The sequence below is a fragment of the Astyanax mexicanus genome, chromosome 4, assembly GCF_023375975.1.
Source record: "Astyanax mexicanus isolate ESR-SI-001 chromosome 4, AstMex3_surface, whole genome shotgun sequence".
In the NCBI taxonomy this organism is placed as follows: Eukaryota; Metazoa; Chordata; class Actinopteri; order Characiformes; family Acestrorhamphidae; genus Astyanax; species Astyanax mexicanus.
This window is the reverse complement of record NC_064411.1, coordinates 58147501-58171351: the sequence shown is the minus strand read 5'-3', so window position 1 is coordinate 58171351 and position 23851 is coordinate 58147501. Positions and strand designations below refer to the sequence as shown.

The following is a 23851-nucleotide window of genomic DNA, read 5'->3' as shown; positions in this document are numbered from 1 at the left end:
TCTTGGTGTATTAGTGACTTATTAACACCTTATTAACCCCTTATTAACAGCCATAACCTTCCTAAATTCACATAGATAAACCCAAACTGCGGCCAATTCTACACTAATAGCATGTAGAATTAGATAATAATAGTTAATGCTTAATAATCTGATCTGCTTAAAAGGGTGCTAACCTACATAACTGTTTATAGTGCTCTATAAGAACTAATACAGCCATTATTAATCTTTTACACATAATAGACCCCTCCCTAATTAAGCACCAATAACACTTAATAAACACAGAATAAAGCTTAATAATAAGTAGTGCAAAAAGAATTTTCAAATGTCTAATTAAGGCTTTATTAAGCAAATAATAAGACATTAAAAAGCACTCTAAAATAAAGTGATACCAAACTGGTGCTGCAGGTTTTTCCGGTGGCGGTTCTCCGGTTGATCTTGCGGTTGGCGGGTGTTTGGAGTGCCGGTCGGTGTCTGATGGAGGCCAGGTTTCATTAGCCGATGCTGAATGCAGATCAGTGGTGGAGGGCAGTAATAAACTCTGTCATTTGAAACAAATTGCAGGCGTAGCTCCCGGCGCAGCGCCCGGCCGCCGCTATTCAAATCGGATTTGTGCCGCGGCGGCGTTCCGGCGGCGGGGGAATTACGCCGTGATGAATTCCTAATATTTCCCCGCAAATTTGAGGAGCGGCGCCGGGGTGGACTGCGCTCGGAGGTGAGACGCAAACAATTTACCCGGGATGTTCTACACTCGGCCCGGACCGCCGGGAACACCGGCCGCCGCTCGGCTATAATCAGAACCTCGGTACCGGCACCGGCGCCGCCGGAGGGATCGGATCCGCAGGGTCACCGCTGAGCTCAGACCACAACCACAGACAGTTCCTCCTGTTAGAATCCATCACATAATAACTCCAATATTCTCTCTCACTCTTTTTCTCTATCTCTAGCTATCTCTCTTTATCTGTCTTTCTCTCTCTGTCTCTCTTTCTATCCCTCTTTTTCTCTAGCTGTCTCTCTTTAGCTATTTCTCTTTATCTATCTCTGCCTTTCTCTCACTCTCTCTTTGGAGCTGTCTCTCTCTTTAGCAGTCTCCCTCACACTCTCTCTAGCTGTCTCTCTTTCTATCACTTTTTTAGCTGTCTCTCTCTCTCTAGCAGTCTCTCTCATTAGCTGTTCTTCTCTATTTCTGTCTCTCTTTCTCTCTGTCTCTCTCTTTAGCTGTCTCTCTTAATTTCTATCTCTGTTTCTCTCCAGCTTTCTCACTCTCTCTTTGTGTGTGTCTCTCTCTAGCTGTCTCTCTTTCTATCCCTCTTTCTCTCTAGCTCTCTCTTTCTTTGTGTGTCTCTTTCTCTAGCTGTCTCTCTTACTCTAGCTGTCTCTCTTACTCTCTCTCTGGAGCTGTCTCTCTCTCTCTGGAGCTGTCTCTCTCTCTCTGGAGCTGTCTCTCTCTCTCTGGAGCTGTCTTTATCTCTAGCTGTCTCTCTCTCTTTAGCTGTCTCCCTCACACTCTCTCTAGCTGTCTTTCTATCACTTTTTCTCTAGCTGTCTCTCTCTATGTAGCAGTCTCCCTCACACTCTCTCTAGCTGACTCTCTTTCTATCCCTCTTTTTCTCTAGCTGTCTCTCTTTTCTCTATCTTTTATCTATCTGTGCCTTTCTCTCTCTCTCTGAAGCTGTTCTTCTCTATTTCTGTCTCTCTTTTTCTATCTTGTTTTCTCTCTAGCTGTCTCTCTCTTTAGCTGTCTTTCTTTCTACTTTCTTTTTTTCATTAGCTGTGTTTATCTCTCTCTCTTTAACTGTCTCTCTTTGTATCTGTCTCTCTCTCTGGTTCTGGTGGGCTGTAGTTTAGCTGATCTTCTCCTGAGTATCAGATCTGAGGTCGGTGGTCTCGGTTCATCTACAGACCGTCTGATCTCCCAGAATCCTCCTCTTCTCTCCGCCGCTCGGCTCCGGCGCTCAGCGGTGCCCAATCAGATTTGATGCTAATTTGCCGGTTTGATTTTCATTCGCCACACTTTCTCCTCACATATTCTGCATATGCTGCATTAGCATTAGCATTACAGAACCGTGCTGCTTAGCTTAGAGTATAAACAGCTCTTACATCTACTGAAGAGTTTTAATATTAGACAAAAATATAGAGCTATTATCAAGCTTAGCAAAAAGCTAATGCTGCTACTCCATCAGCAGCCAGAGTCTGAGAGAGAGAGAGAGAGTACATGCCATGCTGAACTAAGTTGTAATAAGTTGAGTTTTTCGGGCTGTTTGTTGGTATTTCTCTGTGTTTTATGTTCTGTAAGTGTAATAAGTTGAGTTTTTCGGGTTGTTTGTTGGTATTTCTCTGTGTTTTATGTTCTGTAAGTGTAATAAGTTGAGTTTTTCGGGTTGTTTGTTGGTATTTCTTGGTGTTTTATGTTCTGTAAGTGTAATATTTTGTGTTTTATTGTCTGTAAGTGTAATAAGTTGAGTTTTTCGGGCTGTTTGTTGGTATTTCTCGGTGTTTTATCCTCTGTAAGTGTAATAAGTTGAGTTTTTCGGGTTGTTTGTTGGTATTTCTTGGTGTTTTATGTTCTGTAAGTGTAATATTTTGTGTTTTATTGTCTGTAAGTGTAATAAGTTGAGTTTTTCGGGCTGTTTGTTGGTATTTCTTGGTGTTTTATGTTCTGTAAGTGTAATATTTTGTGTTTTATTGTCTGTAAGTGTAATAAGTTGAGTTTTTCGGGCTGTTTGTTGGTATTTCTCGGTGTTTTATCCTCTGTAAGTGTAATAAGTTGAGTTTTTCGGGTTGTTTGTTGGTATTTCTCGGTGTTTTATCCTCTGTAAGTGTAATAAGTTGAGTTTTTCAGGCTGTTTGTTGGTATTTCTCGGTGTTTTATCGTCTGTAAGTGTAATATTTTGTGTTTTATTGTCTGTAAGTGTAATATTTTGTGTTTTATTGTCTGTAAGTGTAATAAGTTGAGTTTTTCGGGCTGTTTGTTGGTATTTCTTGGTGTTTTATGTTCTGTAAGTGTAATATTTTGTGTTTTATCGTCTGTAAGTGTAATAAGTTGAGTTTTTCGGGTTGTTTGTTGGTATTTCTCAGTGTTTTATCGTCTGTAAGTGTAATAAGTTGAGTTTTTCGGGCTGTTTGTTGGTATTTCTCTGTGTTTTATTGTCTGTAAGTGTAATATTTTGTGTTTTATTGTCTGTAACTGTAATAAGTTGAGTTTTTTGGGTTGTTTGTTGGTATTTCTCGATGTTTTATCGTCTGTAACTGTAATAAGTTGAGTTTTTCGGGTTGTTTGTTGGTACTTCTCTTTGTTTTATCGTCTGTAAGTGTAATAAGTTTAGTTTTTCGGGCTGTTTGTTGGTATTTCTCAGTGTTTTATCGTCTGTAAGTGTAATAAGTTGAGTTTTTCGGGCTGTTTGTTGGTATTTCTCTGTGTTTTATGGTCTGTAAGTGTAATATTTTGTGTTTTCGAGCTGTTTGATGTTGGGTATATGTGGTGCAGGAGGAGATTGGGGGAATAGGGCCGGCTGTCATTCTGCTCTGAGAGCTCTACAGGCTGTCAGCACTGTCAACACGCCGCCAGAAAACCAAGGTCAGGATCAGGAATCCAGCACCAGGAACTCAGATAAAAGCTGCTTTCTTCTCCTCCAGCAGACACAGCGGCGTGGCGGCGAGTTGGGCGTCTTTGTGCCGGTGCAGACGGAGCGTCTCCGCGAGCAGGAGTGAAACAGAGTTGAGGGTCTATAGTTTTACTCTTTATAACTCTGTAAAACGTGTCTGGAATGCGTTCTCTCAACATCTGAACTACAATCTCTCTATTCATATTCAACACATCGCTTCAGATTCATCTGAATAAAAACACTAAAAAATCCTCCAGAGGAATAAAATACATGAGCCGAGACCTCAGCTTAACACACTGACACACAGAACTCCAGCTCCCAGCAGCTTCACTGCAAAATAAAAGTCCCTCCATCTGATAAAAGTAGAGATTGTAGAGTTTATTTCCTCTAGAGTCGAATTTAGACTGAAGTATGTCGACATCAGTTGGGTTTAAACTGAATTTATTTGGCTACAATTGAGTTAAAGTGGAATTATGTCCGATAGAGGTGATTTTAGATAGAATTTTGTCAACAAGAGTTGGGTTCAAAAATATACCATATTGTCTACAATTGGGTTTTAACAGAATTTTGTCTGCAACATTTGAGTTAAGGTGGATTTTCACTGGCTGCTATGAAGTTGGGTTCAAACTGAATTTAATTTGGCTACAGTGAAGAAAGACAAATTTTGTTTGCTACAGTTGAGTTAAAGTGGAATTATGTCCGATAGACTTGGGTTTAGATGGAATTGTGTTGGATACAGTTGGGTTAAGACAGAGATTTGATGGCTAAAGTCGGGTTTAGATGGATTTTTTATGGCTACAGTGGAGAAAATTGTATTTTCTAGGCTACAATTGGGTTCAAATTGAATTTTATCAGCAACATTTGATTAAAGGTGGAATTTTGTCCAATAGAGTCAGGTTTAGGTGGAATTGTGTTGGCTAGAGTTGGGTTAAGACAGAGATTTAAAAGTCTGGTCTAAAGTTGGATCCAAACTGAATTTTGTCTGCAACATTTGGGTTAAGGTGAAATTCCGGCTTGGGTTAAGATTGATTTTTGTTGGCTAAAATTGGGTTCAAACTGAATTTTGTTGGCTGCAGTTGGTTTAAGGTGTAGTTTTGTCCACTAGAATCGGGTTTAGATGGAATTTTGTCGGCTTGCAAACTGAGGGAATTTAGAATTTTAGAGTCTTAGATGGTAACGATAGAATTCTGAGAGCTATAACTGAGTTCAGATATAAATGTAATGGCTATAGTTGTGTTCAGAGGAAACTGTGTCAGGTTTAGATTCAGGTAAACTCTAATTTTATTAATTTTACTCATTTTTGAGACAGAATTTAATTTTTGTAGCTGTTGTTTATGGTGATCAGGGTTACTGGAGGTCAGTCTGGGATGTATCTACTAGATCTCTAAATCTGAAAATCTGATATATTTATAAAGAGTTGTGGTGTTGGTGGAAGTTGAGTTTTTGGTGTAGCCGGTATCAGAGCGGTGGATCTGAGCTCTTGCCGGATAACGGGTGGAGTTCACCGTGGGCCGGCCGGGAGCAGGAGGCCAATAAAGAATTATTAAATGGATTTTCATCACTCTGCTCGCCGCGACGGCTCGTCCCCGAGGCACCGGGAGAGTGATATTGAAATGGGAAGAACGCTCAGAGTGACGACGCCGGCAGCGAATCGCAGCGGTCCCCCGGCGCCGGGCTGCAGATACTCTCTTAACCGCGGTGATCTGGATCTGGTCTGGTTTTTAATTAACCCGCGGGTCGCGGCTCCGAGCTCCGCGCCGGGACTCTTCTAAACGACGGCTGTTCTCCTCGTCCTCAGATTAGAAATACGGCGGCGCTTCCTTTAATAACGGCACTTTAAAACGCTCTGGAGGGACGAGAGCCCACATTATAATCTGCTCTCGCTGAATTTTAAAATCCAGAATCCACACAAAACGTCTATCCTGCACCAGATCAGCGTCCGACACCACCGTATCTCACCGAACATCAGGATACCATCTACACCATTCAACTGAATTCAGGGGTCATCAAGAGGCCACAATATTTATACAGGGGACAAGTGTTATTTAACCATTAGAATAGATCAACTGAGGTAAATGTATGAATAAAATTGCACTGCTGAGGTAAATTTATGATTAGTATAGCATTACTGAGAACAGCACTACTGTGGTACATTTATGACTAGAATAGCATTTTTGGCATAAATGTATGATTAGAATAGCATTACTGAGGTAAATGTATGATTAGGACAGCAGCGTTACAGTAGATTTATGATAAGAAAAGCACTACTGAGATACATTTATGATTAGAATACATTTTTCGGATAAATGTATGATTATAATAGCTCTGCTGAGGTAAATGTATGATTAGTATAGCATTACTGAGGTATGTGTATGATTTAGAATAGCATTTTTGGCATAAATGTATGATTAGAATAGCATTACTGAGGTAAATGTATGATTATGACAGCAGTGCTACGGTAGATTTATGATAAGTACAGCACTACTGAGATACATTTATGATTAGAATAGCATTTTTGGGATAAATGTATGATTAGAATAGCTCTGCTGAGGTGAATTTATGATTAAAATAGCACTGACGAGTTAAATGTATGACTACAATAGCATTTCTGTGGTAAATGTATGAAAAGAACAGCATTACTGAGGTAAATGTGTGATTAGAATGGCACTGCTGAGGTAAATGTATGTTTAGAACAGCACTGCTGAGGTAAATTTATAATTAGAATAGCACTACTAAGGTAAATATATGATTAGAATAGCAGTGCTGAGGCAAATGTATGATTAGAATAGGACTGCTGAGGTAAATGTATAATTGGAATAGCACTGCTCGGGTAAATTCATGATAAGAATATATACTGAATATATATTTATATATTTTTTTAGAAGAGGAAAAAAGTCTATCTGAGTAAAAGAAAAGTTTAGTGGGCGGGGTTTAAACACAGCGCAGAGTTTTGATACTTTGTTTCACCCTGTGTTTTATATATATATATATATATATGTGGGTTTATATTTAGAGTCTGTTTGTGGGTTGAGGTAATTCCAGGCTCAGTACTGAAGGTGTTTGACTGTATTTAAACAGAATTAAGCAGGGTATTTTTGGTTAGCGCTGGCGCTAGCAGCACGTGGCGTCTGGTAAACGGGAATATTATGTTTTGCCCTCTTTTCCCGCAGTTATTCATCATTCATGAGCGCTGTCAGCGGGAGCAGGAAGTCAATTAGAATGGATGTATTTCTGACTTTGTGGGATGTGTTTGGCTCAGAGCCCAAAACTCCAAACCGTGAGTTTTTGTCCCGAGGGAAACGTCCTTCTTCGGAAGTGTAGCGCAGATCCCGGCGCTCGCCGGCTCCCCCGGGGGGAGTTACGTATCACCGCCGGTCAGCGATATCGCTATAGCAGCCAGAGGTCAGCGCTACAGAACACATTCCTAACCTTTCGCCTCCTGGTACCCAAAATCGATAACGACAAATTATATTTAGAATTGATATGCAACGCGAGACGCCCGGCTCGGGTGACGGGATGATCTAACGCTCGTTTCAGATCCATTTGTGCTGCTGTTTTTCCTTCTTGTTTTTATTTAGAAACCAAATCCAGCTCTAAATATGGATTCATTCAATTCTAAACAGCCTTTTTGCACAAATACCGTACGCAACTAACTCAATCACATCTTAAAAATATATAAAAATAATTTAAAATTAAAAATCTGATTAGAACAGCAGCCCTGACGTAAATGTATTATTATAATAGATTGTCTGAGGTAAATGTATGCTTAGAATAGCATTGCTGAGGTAAACATATGATTAGAACAGCACTACTCGGGTAGATCTATGTTCATTCCAAATTCATTGGAATAGGACTACTGAGGTAAATTTATGTTAACAATAGAATTGCTGAGGTAAATTCATGATTAGAATAGCACTACTGAGGTAGATCTATGATAAGAACAGCCCTACTGAGGTAAATTTATGTTTAGAACAGCAGTGCTGAGGTAAATTCATGATTATAATAGCTCTACTGAGGTAAGTATATGATTAGAACAGCAGCACTGATGTAAATATATTATTATACTAGATTTAGAATAACTGAATTGCTAAGGTAAAACCAATGTGAATATAGCATTTCTGCGGTAAATTTATGCTTAGAATTGCGCTACTTAGGTAAATGTGTGTTAAGAACAGCAGCACTGATGTAAATTTATTTATATAATAGATTTTCTGAGGTAAATTATTATTTAAATTAAGATAAATTATTTTTAATAGGATTACAGAGGTAAATTCATGATTAGAATAGCATTGCTGAGGTAAATATATGATTAGAACAGCAGAACTGATGTAAATGTATTATTATAATAGATTTAGAATAGCATTGCTGAGGTAAATCCATGTTCAAAATAACATTTCTGAGGTAAATTTATGCTTAGAATAGCACTTCTGATGTATATTTATGATTATAATAACATTTCTGAGGTAAATTTATGTTTAGAATAACATTGCTGATGTAAATTCTTGATTATAATATCATTTCTGAGGTAAATGTTTGATTATATTAGCTATACTGAGGTAAATTCCTGATTAGAAAGCACCTCTGAGGTAAATCTACAACTAAACTTGCACTACTGAGTAAATAACTAACTAAATAAAAGTTCCTGGATGATTGTAGGCAGGTTGATGGTGCGTTGTGCTAAATGCTACACAATTCCCCATCGTCCACTTCAGCAGTAAAGTCCTCAGAAAAGTGCGTTTTTAAAAAATTCACCCTGAATCAGAAGCGTTGGGTTTGTGGATCTCGGTCTCTGAGGAGATCACAGTGTGTTTGAAGCTCCGGTTCTGCCGGCATCTCCAGACTGTCCTCTCTGTGCCGCCGCTGCACCGCGGGGACGGCTGTGATCTGGTCTCTGTGCCGGCGCTGTGTCGGTTCTCGGCGGGGCTCGGCGGACTGAGCGATGGGTTTTAATGACATAATGAAAAACTCTTCTGGGCTTGGCGAGGAGTCTTTGTTAAAAGGGTTTATAATGGTGAACGCCGTGGCAGCGATGCGTCCGCAGAAACCGTACGGCGAAATCGTTATTTAATTACGAGGACATGGACGAGTCCTGCAGATCAGACGCTGGGTGGACGTTCGCTTTAGTTACACTTCTGATTAATGAGGACATTTTATATTTCTGTGTCTCAAAAGTTTAAAAAGCTACTATGATCACTGTGAGCTTTACTACATTTACATGCACTTTATAATACGATTATAATCATAAACTCTATCATATCAGATTTTCAGATTTTCTCCAAGAAATCCGATTAATAATAATATTTCTATGTATGTGTAGTAATTTTAAGATCATTTTATGCCACAAATTTAGGCAATTTATTTGTGCATTGGTCTGAGGTACATTCATGACTAGAATAGCTCTACTGAGGTAAATCTATGTTAACAATATCACTGCTGAGGAAAATGTATGATTAGAATAGCTTTTCTTTGGTAAATCCATGATTAGAATAGCATTGCTGATGTAAATGTGTGATTAGAATAGCTCTTCTTTGGTAAATCCATGACTAAAATAGCATTGCTGAGGTAAATTTATGAGGTACACTTCTGATTAATGAGGACATTTTTTATTTCTGTGTCTCAGAGGTTTAAAAAGCTACTATGATCACTGTGAGCTTTAGTACATTTACATGCACTTCATAATACAGTAATAATCATAAACTCTATCATATCAAATTTTCAGATTTTCTCCAAGAAATCTGATTAATAAATATATACATCTCTGGATACAAAAATAAGATTCCACTTAAAAATGATGAGTTTCTTTAATTTTACCAAATATAAAACCTCTGGAATATAATCAAGAGGAAGATGGATGATCACAAGCCATCAAACCACCAAACTGAACTGCTTGAATTTTTACACCAGGAGTAAAGCAGCATAAAGTTATCCAAAAGCAGTGTGTAAGACTGGTGGAGGAGAACATGATGCAGAGATGATTAAAAACCAACCAGGGTTATTCCACCAAATATTCATTTCTGAACTTTTAAAACTTTATGAATATGAACTTGTTTTCTTTGTATTATTTGAGGTCTGAAAGCTCTGCATCTTTTTTGTTATTTCAGTCATTTCTCATTTTCTGTAAATAAATGCTCTAAATGAGAATATTTTTATTTGGAATTTGGGAGAAATGTTGTCTGTAGTTTATAGAATAAAACAACAATGTTCATTTTACTCAAACATAAACCTATAAATAGCAAAATCAGAGAAACTGGTTCAGATCGTCCCGTGGTCGGTGTCCTGTAGGAGTCCTGTGGATACAGTGTTTAAGAACTCCAACAGCACTGCTGTATCTGATCGGTTCACTGTACACGCAGTACAACAGACACTAGCGAGGATGTGGTCCTGATGTTGTGATTGATGTGTTACCGTGGTGATGATTGTGGGCGGGGTCTGTGTTCTCAGGTGTAAGTGTAACCTGCACGCGAACACCTGTGTTGTGGAGAAAGGGAAGCTGAGTTGTGAGTGTGAACACAACACTACAGGACCCGACTGCTCACGCTGCAAAAAACACTACCAGGGCCGAGCCTGGAGCATCGGATCCTACCTGCCCATCCCCAAGGGCACCGCCAACGTCTGTGAGTACACAACTACACACACGCTACACACACGCTACACACACGCTACACACACACTATACACAGAGCATCGGATCCTACCTGCCCATCCCCAAGGGCACCGCCAACGTCTGTGAGTACACAACTACACACACACGCTACACACACACTACACACACACTACACACACACTATACACAGAGCATCGGATCCTACCTGCCCATCCCCAAGGGCACCGCCAACGTCTGTGAGTACACAACTACACACACGCTACACACACGCTACACACACACTACACACACTCTATACACACACTACACACACGCTACACACACGCTACACACACACTACACACACTCTATACACACACTATACACAGAGCATCAGATCCTACCTGCCCATCCCCAAGGGCACCGCCAACGTCTGTGAGTACACAACTACACACACGCTACACACACGCTACACACACACTACACACACACTACACACACTATACACACACACTATACACAGAGCATCAGATCCTACCTGCCCATCCCCAAGGGCACCGCCAACGTCTGTGAGTACACGACTACACACACACGCTACACACACGCTACACACACGCTACACACACTCTATACACACACTATACACAGAGCATCAGATCCTACCTGCCCATCCCCAAGGGCACCGCCAACGTCTGTGAGTACACGACTACACACACACTACACACACGCTACACACACGCTACACACACACTACACACACACTACACACACACTATACACAGAGCATCAGATCCTACCTGCCCATCCCCAAGGGCACCGCCAACGTCTGTGAGTACACAACTACACACACACGCTACACACACACACTACACACACGCTACACACACGCTACACACACACTACACACACTCTATACACACTATACACAGAGCATCAGATCCTACCTGCCCATCCCCAAGGGCACCGCCAACGTCTGTGAGTACACAACTACACACACACGCTACACACACACTACACACACGCTACACACACGCTACACACACACTACACACACACTACACACACACTATACACAGAGCATCAGATCCTACCTGCCCATCCCCAAGGGCACCGCCAACATCTGTGAGTACACAACTACACACACACACGCTACACACACACTACACACACGCTACACACACGCTACACACAGAGCATCAGATCCTACCTGCCCATCCCCAAGGGCACCGCCAACGTCTGTGAGTACACGACTACACACACACGCTACACACACACTACACACACGCTACACACACGCTACACACACACTACACACACACTACACACACTCTATACACACTATACACAGAGCATCAGATCCTACCTGCCCATCCCCAAGGGCACCGCCAACGTCTGTGAGTACACAACTACACACACATGCTACACACACACTACACACACGCTACACACACGCTACACACACGCTACACACACACTACACACACACTATACACAGAGCATCGGATCCTACCTGCCCATCCCCAAGGGCACCGCCAACGTCTGTGAGTACACGACTACACACACACACTACACACACGCTACACACACGCTACACACACTCTATACACACACTATACACAGAGCATCAGATCCTACCTGCCCATCCCCAAGGGCACCGCCAACGTCTGTGAGTACACAACTACACACACACGCTACACACACACTACACACACGCTACACACACGCTACACACACACTACACACACTCTATACACACTATACACAGAGCATCAGATCCTACCTGCCCATCCCCAAGGGCACCGCCAACGTCTGTGAGTACACAACTACACACACACGCTACACACACACTACACACACGCTACACACATGCTACACACACACTACACACACACTACACACACACTATACACAGAGCATCAGATCCTACCTGCCCATCCCCAAGGGCACCGCCAACATCTGTGAGTACACAACTACACACACACACGCTACACACACGCTACACACACGCTACACACACGCTACACACACTACACACACTCTATACACACTATACACAGAGCATCAGATCCTACCTGCCCATCCCCAAGGGCACCGCCAACGTCTGTGAGTACACAACTACACACACGCTACACACATGCTACACACACACTACACACACACTATACACAGAGCATCAGATCCTACCTGCCCATCCCCAAGGGCACCGCCAACGTCTGTGAGTACACGACTACACACACACGCTACACACACACTACACACACGCTACACACACGCTACACACACACTACACACACACTACACACACTCTATACACACTATACACAGAGCATCAGATCCTACCTGCCCATCCCCAAGGGCACCGCCAACGTCTGTGAGTACACAACTACACACACATGCTACACACACACTACACACACGCTACACACACGCTACACACACGCTACACACACACTACACACACACTATACACAGAGCATCGGATCCTACCTGCCCATCCCCAAGGGCACCGCCAACGTCTGTGAGTACACAACTACACACACGCTACACACACGCTACACACACACTACACACACACTATACACAGAGCATCAGATCCTACCTGCCCATCCCCAAGGGCACCGCCAACGTCTGTGAGTACACAACTACACACACACGCTACACACACACTACACACACGCTACACACACGCTACACACACTACACACACTCTATACACACTATACACAGAGCATCAGATCCTACCTGCCCATCCCCAAGGGCACCGCCAACGTCTGTGAGTACACAACTACACACACGCTACACACACGCTACACACACGCTACACACACACTACACAGAGCATCAGATCCTACCTGCCCATCCCCAAGGGCACCGCCAACGTCTGTGAGTACACGACTACACACACACGCTACACACACACTACACACACGCTACACACACACTACACACACTCTATACACACACTATACACAGAGCATCAGATCCTACCTGCCCATCCCCAAGGGCACCGCCAACGTCTGTGAGTATAGTGTGTGTATAGTGTTTATAGTGTGTTTATAGTGTGTGTATAGTGTGTGTATAGTGTGTGTATAGTGTGTGTATAGTGTGTGTGTATAGTGTGTGTATAGTGTGTGTATAGTGTGTGTGTGTATAGTGTGTATAGTGTGTGTATAGTGTTTATAGTGTGTGTATAGTGTTTATAGTGTGTGTATAGTGTGTATAGTGTGTGTATAGTGTTTATAGTGTGTGTATAGTGTGTGTGTGTATAGTGTGTATAGTGTGTGTATAGTGTTTATAGTGTGTGTATAGTGTTTATAGTGTGTGTATAGTGAGTATAGTGTGTGTATAGTGTTTATAGTGTGTGTATAGTGTTTATAGTGTGTGTATAGTGTTTATAGTGTGTGTATAGTGTATATAGTGTGTGTATAGTGTGTGTGTGTATAGTGTGTGTGTATAGTGTGTGTATAGTGTGTGTATAGTGTGTGTATAGTGTGTGTGTAGTGTTTATAGTGTGTGTATAGTGTTTATAGTGTGTGTATAGTGTTTATAGTGTGTGTGTATAGTGTGTGTGTGTATAGTGTGTGTATAGTGTGTATAGTGTGTGTATAGTGTGTATAGTGTGTGTATAGTGTGTATAGTGTGTGTATAGTGTGTATAGTGTGTGTATAGTGTTTATAGTGTGTGTATAGTGTGTGTGTGTATAGTGTGTGTATAGTGTTTATAGTGTGAGTATAGTGTGTATAGTGTGTGTATAGTGTGTATAGTGTGTATAGTGTGTATAGTGTGTGTATAGTGTTTATAGTGTGTGTATAGTGTGTGTATGTGTGTGTGTTGTGCAGGTTTTAATATAGCTCTATGTCTCTGTTTGTTATGAGTCTCAGACTGACAGCAGGTTATTAAACAGCCAATAGCAGGACAGATCTGCAGCCAATTTACATACAGAAACACCTTCACCTGTCTGAGACACCTGTGTACAGCAGTGATGGGGGATATTAAACTATAATGAGATTACCTGTCTCTCAGGTGTGCAGAACCAGAACCAGTTGGGCGTATGTTATTTTATTTACTATTCTGTTTATTGTTGATGTAAAAGTTGGGTTTGTGCTGCTGTGTGTTCATGTGTGTGTAATAAGTGGGGGTGTACGCTCTGCTCGGCACAGTGCCTGTGTTACCGAGATAGCGATGAACGTCTGACTGTTGCCTGTTGTCAGGGTTTTAATGAGTCAGTAGCGCACCTAAGTTTACAGTTACCAAGATAAACAAGCAAAACTCCAGAAATTTACCCATCAGTGTAGATATATTCAGAAGCTCTACTGCTGTTTAAACCAGTGAAACAGACTGTTGGGTGGGGTGTAAGATAGCGATAAACTGCAGTTGTATCCGGGGGGTCGTGACCCTGGATGTAATAAATACAGCAGGAAATGAAATCTCCGGGTTTCTGTCGAGGCGATTCGGTCGGTGTGAAAAGCGAAAGCTTCCCGCTGAGCTTTAACCCAGCTCTCCACTGACTCACCGAAAGAGGAGAAGAACAATCTCTCTCTCTCTCTCTCTCTCTTTTCACCCCAGAAAAACGAGGGATGGATATGAAAAGAGCAATAGTGTAAGAGCACAGTTCATCCTACAGTACAGATATTTAAAACAGTGAAAAAGTAAGAATTAGAGATCACTTAAAGTTTAAAAACCTCTGGAATATAATCAAGAGGAAGATGGATGATCACAAACCATCAAACCACCAAACTGAACTGCTTGAATTTTTACACCAGGAGTAAAGCAGCATAAAGTTATCCAAAAGCAGTGTGTAAGACTGGTGGAGGAGAACATGATGCCAAGATGCATGACAATAACAACCAGGGTTATTCCACCAAATATTTGGAATTTGGGAGAAATGTTGTCTGTAGTTTATAGAATAAAACAACGATGGTTGCTCTGGTGCTCATATGGTGTTTGTAATGGTGTTGAAAGTGGTTGCTGTGGTGTTGTTAGGGTGTTTGTAATGTACGTGGCTACTGTGTTGTTTACTAGGGTGTTTGTAAGGGTGGTGTAGGTGGTGTAGGTGGTGTTGCTAGGGTATTTGTAGTGGTGTCGTAGGTGGTTGCTGTGGTGTGGCTAGGGTGTTTGTAAGGGTGGTGTGGGTAGTTGCTAGGGTGTTTGTAATTATATTGTAGATGGTTACTGTGGTGTTGCTAGGGCATTTGTAATGGTGTCGTAGGTGGTTGCTGTGGTTTGCCCAGGGTGTTGTTAATGGTGTAGGGTGTTTTTAATAGTATTGTACATTGTTGCTTTGGTGCTGCTAGGGTGTTGCTAGGGTGTTTGTAATGGGGTTGTAGGTGGTTGATGTGGTGTTGGAAGGGTGTTTATCATGGTATTGTAGGTGGTTGCCCTGGTGTTGCTTGGGTGTTTTTAATGCTGTAGGTTGTTTTTAATAGTGTTGTAGCTGGTTGCTGTGGTATTGCTAGGGGGGTTGTATTGGTGTTGTAGGTGGTTGCTTTGGTGTTGCTGGGGTGTTTGTAATGGTGTTGTAAGTGGTTGCTGTGGTGTTGTTACGGTGTTTGTAATGTACGTGGCTACTGTGTTGTTTACTTGGGTGTTTGTAAGGGTGGTGTAGGTGGTTGCTGTGGTGTTGCTAGGTTGTTTGTAATTATGTTGTAGATGGTTACTGTGGTGTTGCTAGGGCATTTGTAATGGTGTCGTAGGTGGTTGCTGTGGTCTGCCCAGGGTGTTTTTAATGGTGTAGGGTGTTTTTAATGGTATTGTACATTGTTGCTTTGGTGCTGCTTGAGTGTTGCTAAGGTGTTTGTAATGAAGTTGTAGGTGGTTGATGTGGTGTTGGAAGGGTGTTTGTCATGGTATTGTAGGTGGTTGCCCTGGTGTTGCTTGGGTGTTTTTAATGCTGTAGGTTGTTTTTAATGGTGTTGTAGCTGGTTTCTGTGGTATCTGGGGGTTTGTATTGGTGTTGGTGGTGGTTGCCCTGGTGTTATTAGGGTGTTTTGTAATAAGTCTTGCACAGCGACTACCCACCGTGCCTCACTTCTCTGGGCATATTGGTTTTGGGTGCAGCTGTACGGTGTTGCAGGGGTGGGTGTGTAAGTGTGGAGGTAGTATCGTGTTGGGGCGTGTTAGCAGCAGGTGTGGAGGGGGCGGAGTTATCTGGGGGTTATCTGCCCGGCTGTATTCCATGTGGAGTGAACAGGTGTATAAACAGAGAGTGTGTGTGTGTGTGTGTGTGTGTGTGTGTGTGTCTGTCACACACACACACACACACGCCGGTTTCAGTGGCAGCTGGCTGCTCAGGTGAGCCGAATGCATAATTAACTTGGAGCCGTGATGTCACTGCATGAGTGACACAGTGATGTTGCTTCCAAATATGGGCGTAGGAGTGTTTTAACCCTTTATACAGCAGAGCTTTTATAAATATACTCATTTATCTATTTATTTTTTCATAATTCTCAATTGGTTGCTATCCTAAGTGGTTGCTATGGTGTTTCTAGATGGTTGCCGTGTTTTTTTCTCTTGATATCTTGTGTGGTTTCTATTATGTTGGTTATTGTGTGTTATATTCTTCCTGCATTGTTGTTGTGTGGTTGCTGTGGTGTTAGTTAGTGTTTACAGAAGGGTGCTGCAGTGTTGCCAGGTGGTTGCCATGGTGTTGCTAGGGTTGTTGTTATGGTGTTGTAGGTGAATGCTGTGGTATTGATGATAAATGTTTGATGGATGCCATAGTGTTACCAGGTAGTGAAGGGTGCTGCAGTGTTGCCAGTTGGTTGCCATGGTGTTGATAGGGTTGTTGTTATGGTGTTGTAGGTGGTTGCTGTGGTGTGGATAATAAAAGTTTGATGGATGCCATAGGGTTACCAGGTAGTAATGGATGCTATAATGTTTCCATTTCCGTTTCTTGGTGGTTGATTTAATATCCTGTGTGGTTGCTATGGTATTGGTTTTTGTGTGTTTTATTGGTTCTGCAGTATTCCTCTGAGTGTTATTAAGTTTTACTTCTAGTGTTGCTAGGGTGGTCGATATGGTGTTGTAGGTGGTCGCCGTGCTTTTGATCATAAATGTTTGATGAATGCTGTAGTGTTAACAGGTGGTTGTTATGGTTTTTCTGGGTGGTTGATTTGATATCCCATGTGGTTGCTATGGTGTTGGTTATTGTGCGTCATATTGGTCCTGTAGTGTTGCTGGGTGATTGCTATGGTGTTAAGTAGTGTTTATAGAAGGTGCTGCAGTGTTGCCAGGTGGTTGCTCTGGTGTTGCTAGGTTAGTTGTTATACGGTTGCTGGATGGTTACTATGGTGTTAGTTAGTGTTTATAGAAGGGTGCTGCAGTGTTGCCAGGTGGTTGCCCTGATGTTGCTATGGTGATTATTAAAATGTTGCTGGGTGGTTACTGTGGTGTGGTTGCTATGCTACACACTCACTCACACACTCACTCACCCACACACACATACACATAATCTGACTGTTGTTTTTGTTCTGCAGGTATTCCGAGCAACCTCGGTACAGCAGGTGAGTCATTTACATACAGCATCTGTCTGTCTATCCACCTGTATTTCTATCTGTCTGTCTGTTTGTCTGTCTAACTTTTAGGCCATCTGTCTGTCTGTCTATCAACCTGTCTGTCTGTCTGTCTGTCTGTCTAGAAGAATAAAGAGTAATGTTTTAATGTTTCTCTTTTTCAGTTCGACCCAATGTTTCATCTCTTGGAGTTGCAAACCGAAACCAAGGTAAGAGCTGAACGTGTTACTTTACGTTATGTAACGCTATGTAATGTTACGTTACTCTACATTATGTTGTGTTCTATTACGTTATGTCATATTACATTATTTTACGTTATGTAACGCTATGTAATGTTACGTTACTCTACGTTACGCTGTTATATTATGTTGGGTTATACTATGTTTTACTATATTACATTACTCTGTTACATTGTGTTGTTACGTTATTACTCTGTTATGTTGTGTTATATTATGTTATGTTGCATTACATTACTCTATGCTACGCTGTTATATAACGTTATGTTACATTACTCTATGTTACGTTGTGTTATATAACGTTATGTTATGTTATGTTGCGCTACGTTACTCTGTTACGTTGTATTATATTATGTTACGTTACGTTACATTATGTTAATGTTATGTTGCGATACGTTATGATACCTTACCTTATGTTATAGTGTATTATGTTATGTTAAATATAAGTATGTAAGTTATGAAATTCATGTCATGGGACAGTATTAAGTAAATGAAATTGATGGTGAAGAGTAAACTCAGGGCACAGCTTTGGAAATGTCCACACCTGTTGCGACAGTTGTGAGGTGTTATCATGTGAGTAAGTGAGGTTGAACACAGGCCTGTGTACTGCAGCAGGAGCTGAGGATCTGCAGAGTGTGAGTATTTACTGTACTGAGTATTAATAATAATAATAATAATAACAGGTCAGATTATAGACCCTGCAGTGCTGCTGTCTGATTGTGTTACAGTCCGGTACTGAGCTCATCACCTGAGTAATGACCGGCCCGGGGGCGGTCTCACAACTCTAACAGCCAATCAGCACTCAGATCTCACTCTACACACACACACACACTCTTTATACACACTATATACACACACACATACATTACATGCACACACACACACCACTCATGCACTATACACACACTCACTATATACACACATACTATATATACACACGCTTTACACACACTCGATCTGACCCAGATGTCAAATATACTCCCTTTATTAGAGCTAAACTGCTGATAAGGTGTAGTTTAATCTGATATATATTAGCCAGATAACGCTGATTAGTTACCACAGCTATGAACTAATGCTGTCTCTGCTGCTGCTCCGTGCTGTTTACACACTGAGCGCATGGTATGTGCTGCGTTCACTGCTCACAGCCATTTAAAACACTGTGTTTAAAAGTGCTGTGTATCAAAGCAGCTTCATACTGCACAGATATACGAGCTGAATACACAGAATCTTCTCACTATATTCACTTTTAGACAGCTCTGACCAATCAGAGGAGACTATGTGCTTGCGTGGTTTATTGGTGCACATTTTGGTACATTTAGTTTAAGTTTACATCTGTGTGAAAACAAACCAAACAGAGGGAGAAACTGAAGCTCCAAATAAACAATGAACTCCTCAACTGATCCAGATCATAGAAACTTTCACAACTACACAAAATCACCCTGTGCTCTCTCGGGGCTCTGTCAGCTGATGACAAGCTGCATGACCAGGATTCTTACCAGCAATCTTCATAGTGGCAGAGCTTTAGACTCTCAGAGCATGAAAACGAGTGATGCACGTGATTGAGGTGTGATGGAGGTGTGATGGAGGTGTGATGGAGTTGTGATGGAGTTGTGATTGAGGTGTGATGGAGATGTGATGGGGATGTGATGGAGGTGTGATGGAGGTGTGATGGGGATGTGATTGAGGTGTGATGGAGGTGTGATGGAGATGTGATGGGGATGTGATGGGGATGTGATGGAGGTGTGATGGAGGTGTGATGGAGATGTGATGGAGGTGGGATGGAGGTGTGATGGAGGTGTGATGGGGATGTGATGGGGATGTGATTGAGGTGTGATGGAGGTGTGATGGAGATGTGATTGAGGTGTGATGGAGATGTGATGGAGATGTGATGGAGGTGTGATGGAGGTGTGATGGAGATGTGATGGAGGTGTGATGGAGATGTGATGGGGATGTGATGGAGGTGTGATGGAGTTGTGATGGAGATGTGATTGAGGTGTGATGGAGGTGTGATGGAGGTGTGATGGAGATGTGATGGGGATGTGATGGAGGTGTGATGGGGATGTGATGGAGATGTGATGGAGGTGGGATGGAGGTGTGATGGAGGTGTGATGGAGATGTGATTGAGGTGTGATTGAGGTGTGATGGAGGTGTGATGGAGATGTGATTGAGGTGTGATGGAGGTGTGATGGAGGTGTGATGGAGGTGTGATGGAGATGTGATGGAGGTGTGATGGAGGTGTGATGGAGGTGTGATGGAGATGTGATGGAGGTGTGATGGGGATGTGATTGAGGTGTGATTGAGGTGTGATGGAGGTGTGATGGGGATGTGATTGAGGTGTGATTGAGGTATGATTGAGGTGTGATGGAGATGTGATTGAGGTGTGATGGAGTTGTGATGGAGGTGTGATTGAGGTGTGATGGAGGTGTGATTGAGGTGTGATTGAGGTGTAATGGAGATGTGATTGAGGTGTGATGGAGGTGTGGTGATGGGGAGATGGTCGCTGGGGGGTGGTTTTGTGTCGTGATTGAGTCACTCTATAAATGCAGTCAGCGCTGATGGACAGTGTTTATGACAGATGACCTCACACATCAAACAGGAACTTCAAACAGACAACAAAGATCAAACAGATCCGGGGTGATGCTGCTGGTGATGGAGGAGCACCATGATGCTCCTCTTATCTGAACTCTGGATCAGAGGTCACATTACAGTCAGACAGAGACGAGACTGTGTCCAAACACGAGCTTAGACTTTTAGTTTTAGTTTAGTTTTATTTAAGTTTTATCTGGCCGATTGTTCCACCCGTTCATCTGCTACTTATCACTAGTGATGCTTCAACACCAGGAGGGTTAAACAGGCCAGCACACGCCTCCTCCCATACATGTAAAGTCAGACTCTGCCTCTTTTCTAACTTTTTATTGCTGAGTAGCATCACAGCGCTAACGCTTGGAGGAAAGCGCAATGACTCGGTTCTGATACATCAGCTCACAGACGCAGCCTTGTTCTGATCCACATCACCCTAGGAGGAGTGATGAGGGGAAAGAGCAAAAGAGCGCCATCTACTGTACTGTACCCACCCAGAGAGAAACAGCAAGAACAACTGTGTGTGCTCTCTCAGGGCTCCGGCAGCTGATGGCAAGCCACATGACCGGGATTCGAATCAGCGATCTCCTGATCATAGTAAATCATATTGGTTTAGTGATCTATAGGCGAGCTGTTAACTAACTGCTGAACAGCTGCACTTTGGAGCTTGATTTAGGTGGCATGCCTAAATTAAGTCTTTGCTATCGTAACGACAGGAAAAGTAGACCAAAAGGCATGTACTAATTCTCTTAAGTAATGATGGGTGTGGTTAATTTTGGGCGTAACGTGAAATAATAAATCAATCAGAGCGTCTCTTGCTCATCATTCTCTTTAAGAGTAGATCAGGTGAGCTCTGTCTTTGGCGGATTGCTATTTTAATGGCGCAGCTACCTGGACGTGTCCAACAAACTCTTCTCAGCAGAGGAAAACAAGAAGAAGAAGATATTGTCAGACATGTACTCTGTCAAAAAAGCTTTCTTTAAGCATCATACTTAAGTAGAAGTACTAAAGTATTCAACATTTTTGTACTTAAGTATTGCAAATCGTTTATTTAAAATGAATAATAAATTTAATTTTACTCAAGAACTGAAAGTAAAATACTGTATTGTGTAAATATTGTGTTGTAGTATTGTATTTTTTACAGAAAACTTTTTACAAAAGTATAAATGTCATATTATTTATATTATTTTAGATGTTTAGGCTAAATGATGCTCACAATTCCTCTGGCTTTAGCAAATAACAGCACAAGAACAGGAAAGAGTACATTTACATAAAGTCTTAAATTAACTCTCTAAACAAATTTACCCAAAAGAGAAGCTAAACAGTAAACCAATAGGATATTTAAAACACATTCAGAATAAAAGGTCTCTAGTTGCTCTATATTACTAATGTAAAATCAAACAAACCCAAACCAGATTTAATCAAACTGAAACTTTTTTTTAGTAAAGTTAAACTGAGCTTTTTAAAACAATATTTTTTGGGTTGTTTGAATGTTTGAAGTGAAATCTGTTTAGAATGATGTTAATTAACATTGCAACACTGAAGAAGCATAGACCTGTTATTTAATAAGTATGTTTATTGAGACCCAGTCTCTCTGTATACTCTAATATACAGTAATTAACAATGTCTAAGAATATAAAACACTTTCTGAACAAACAATTATTAGATATTTTTTTATATTTTTATATTTTAAACATGCCTTAGTGCAAAACACATAAAACATCAATAATGCTACGCACTGCACACTCAAAAAACCTAAATAGACACGGGGTCCTCCCGTCTCCATGGAAACAAGGCCTGGCGATGGAGCTGCCACTGCGGTACCCGCTGTACCCTCTGTAATAAAGGAGAGGAAGAGAAGGGAAGCTAATCTGGGCTGCAGATGCTGCCGGAAAGACAATGACGCCGAGGGTCTTCTGGAGGCCGTTCAGCACCGTGGCGGCGGCGGCTAATCCCGCTAAAGTAAACTCCACAAGCCTGGAGATTAAAACTTTGAATCCCGACGAAAATCTAGCGAGAGCTTCTGCTCCGAACCCAAATCCCAAACTCTCCGAGCATCTGCCGGAAAACTCTCCGAGAGAAACCAGTACAACCAGCTCCAGCCTCCAGAGCTACTTTAACCCTGCAGATCTCCACTTCCTGTCATGTGATCAACGTCACCTACGCCCATTTACCCACAGAGGAAATGCCGCGTCCCAGAAACACTTAAAAAACATGTTAAAAAGTATCACCGTATTCAATAAACACTTAATTTCTAAAGATCTAAAGATGTAGAGGAGTGAAGCCGTCCTCTGTGCAGAGAATTAAGCCACGCCCCCTATGTGTTAATGTAGATAATATACACATACATATGGTGAAGATGGTAGAGTGCACAAAAATGCAATCTTTTTAAGCATGATGTTGGCTGAGTTGGCCAGCGATTGGTTGGTTGGTTGGTTGGTTGGTTAATTGTCTGGCAATTGGTTGGTTGATTGGTTGGTGTGGTTTGTTGGTTTGTTAGTTGGTTGGTCTGGGCCTGGACAGGCAGCAATTGATTGGTTAGTTGGTTAGTTGGTTGGTTGCTTAGTTGGTTGGTTGGTTGGTTGCTTAGTTGGTTGGTTGGTTCATTGGTTAGTTTGTTGGTTAGTTTGTTGGTTGGTTGATTGGTTGGTTAATTGATTGGTTGGTTGGTTGGTTGATTGGTTCATTGATTGGTTGGTTGGTTGGTTAGTTTGTTGGTTAGTTTGTTGGTTAGTTGGTTGGTTGGTTGGTTGGTTGGTTGGTTGATTGGTAAGTTTGTTGGTTAGTTTGTTGGTTGGTTGGTTGGTTGGTTGGTTGGTTAATTGATTGGTTGGTTGGTTGGTTCATTGGTTGGTTGGTTGGTTGGTTAATTGATTGGTTGGTTGGTTGGTTGGTTGATTGATTGGTTAGTTTGTTGGTTGGTTAATTGTTTGTTTGTTTGGTTGGTTGGATGGTTGGTTCATTGGTTAGTTTTTTGGTTAGTTAGTTGGTTAGTTGGTTGGTTGGTTGATTGGTTGATTGGTTGGTTTGTTGGTTGGTTGGTCTGGGTTGAGCCAGGCAGCGATTGACTGGTTGGTTGGTGTGGGCCTGGACAGGCAGTGATTGGTTTGTCTGGCTCAAGGCAGGCAGCGATTGGTCTGGACTGAGATAGGCAGCATTTGGTTGGTTTGTTGGTCTGGGCCCAGACAGGTAGCGATCGGTTAGTTTGGACCAAGACAGGCAGAAAATTTTGGTCTTGACCAAGGCAGGCAGCGATTGGTTGGTTGGTCTTGGCTTAGACAGGCAGTGTTGGTTGGCTGGTTGATTGTTGGTCTGAGCTTAGATAGGCAGCAATTGGCT

General features: G+C 41.9%; 1 protein-coding gene across 1 annotated transcript in view; it reads left to right on the top strand.

Moving 5' to 3' along the window:
- LOC103038436 (netrin-G1) overlaps nucleotides 1–23851 on the top strand; it is a 93667-nt gene that overhangs the window by 54803 nt on the left and 15013 nt on the right. Inside the window, exons 4-6 of the mRNA XM_022668371.2 lie at nucleotides 10044–10216; nucleotides 17661–17687; nucleotides 17861–17905. Of these exons, the coding sequence (XP_022524092.1) occupies nucleotides 10044–10216; nucleotides 17661–17687; nucleotides 17861–17905 (245 nt within the window). The remainder of the gene's footprint in view (nucleotides 1–10043; nucleotides 10217–17660; nucleotides 17688–17860; nucleotides 17906–23851) is intronic.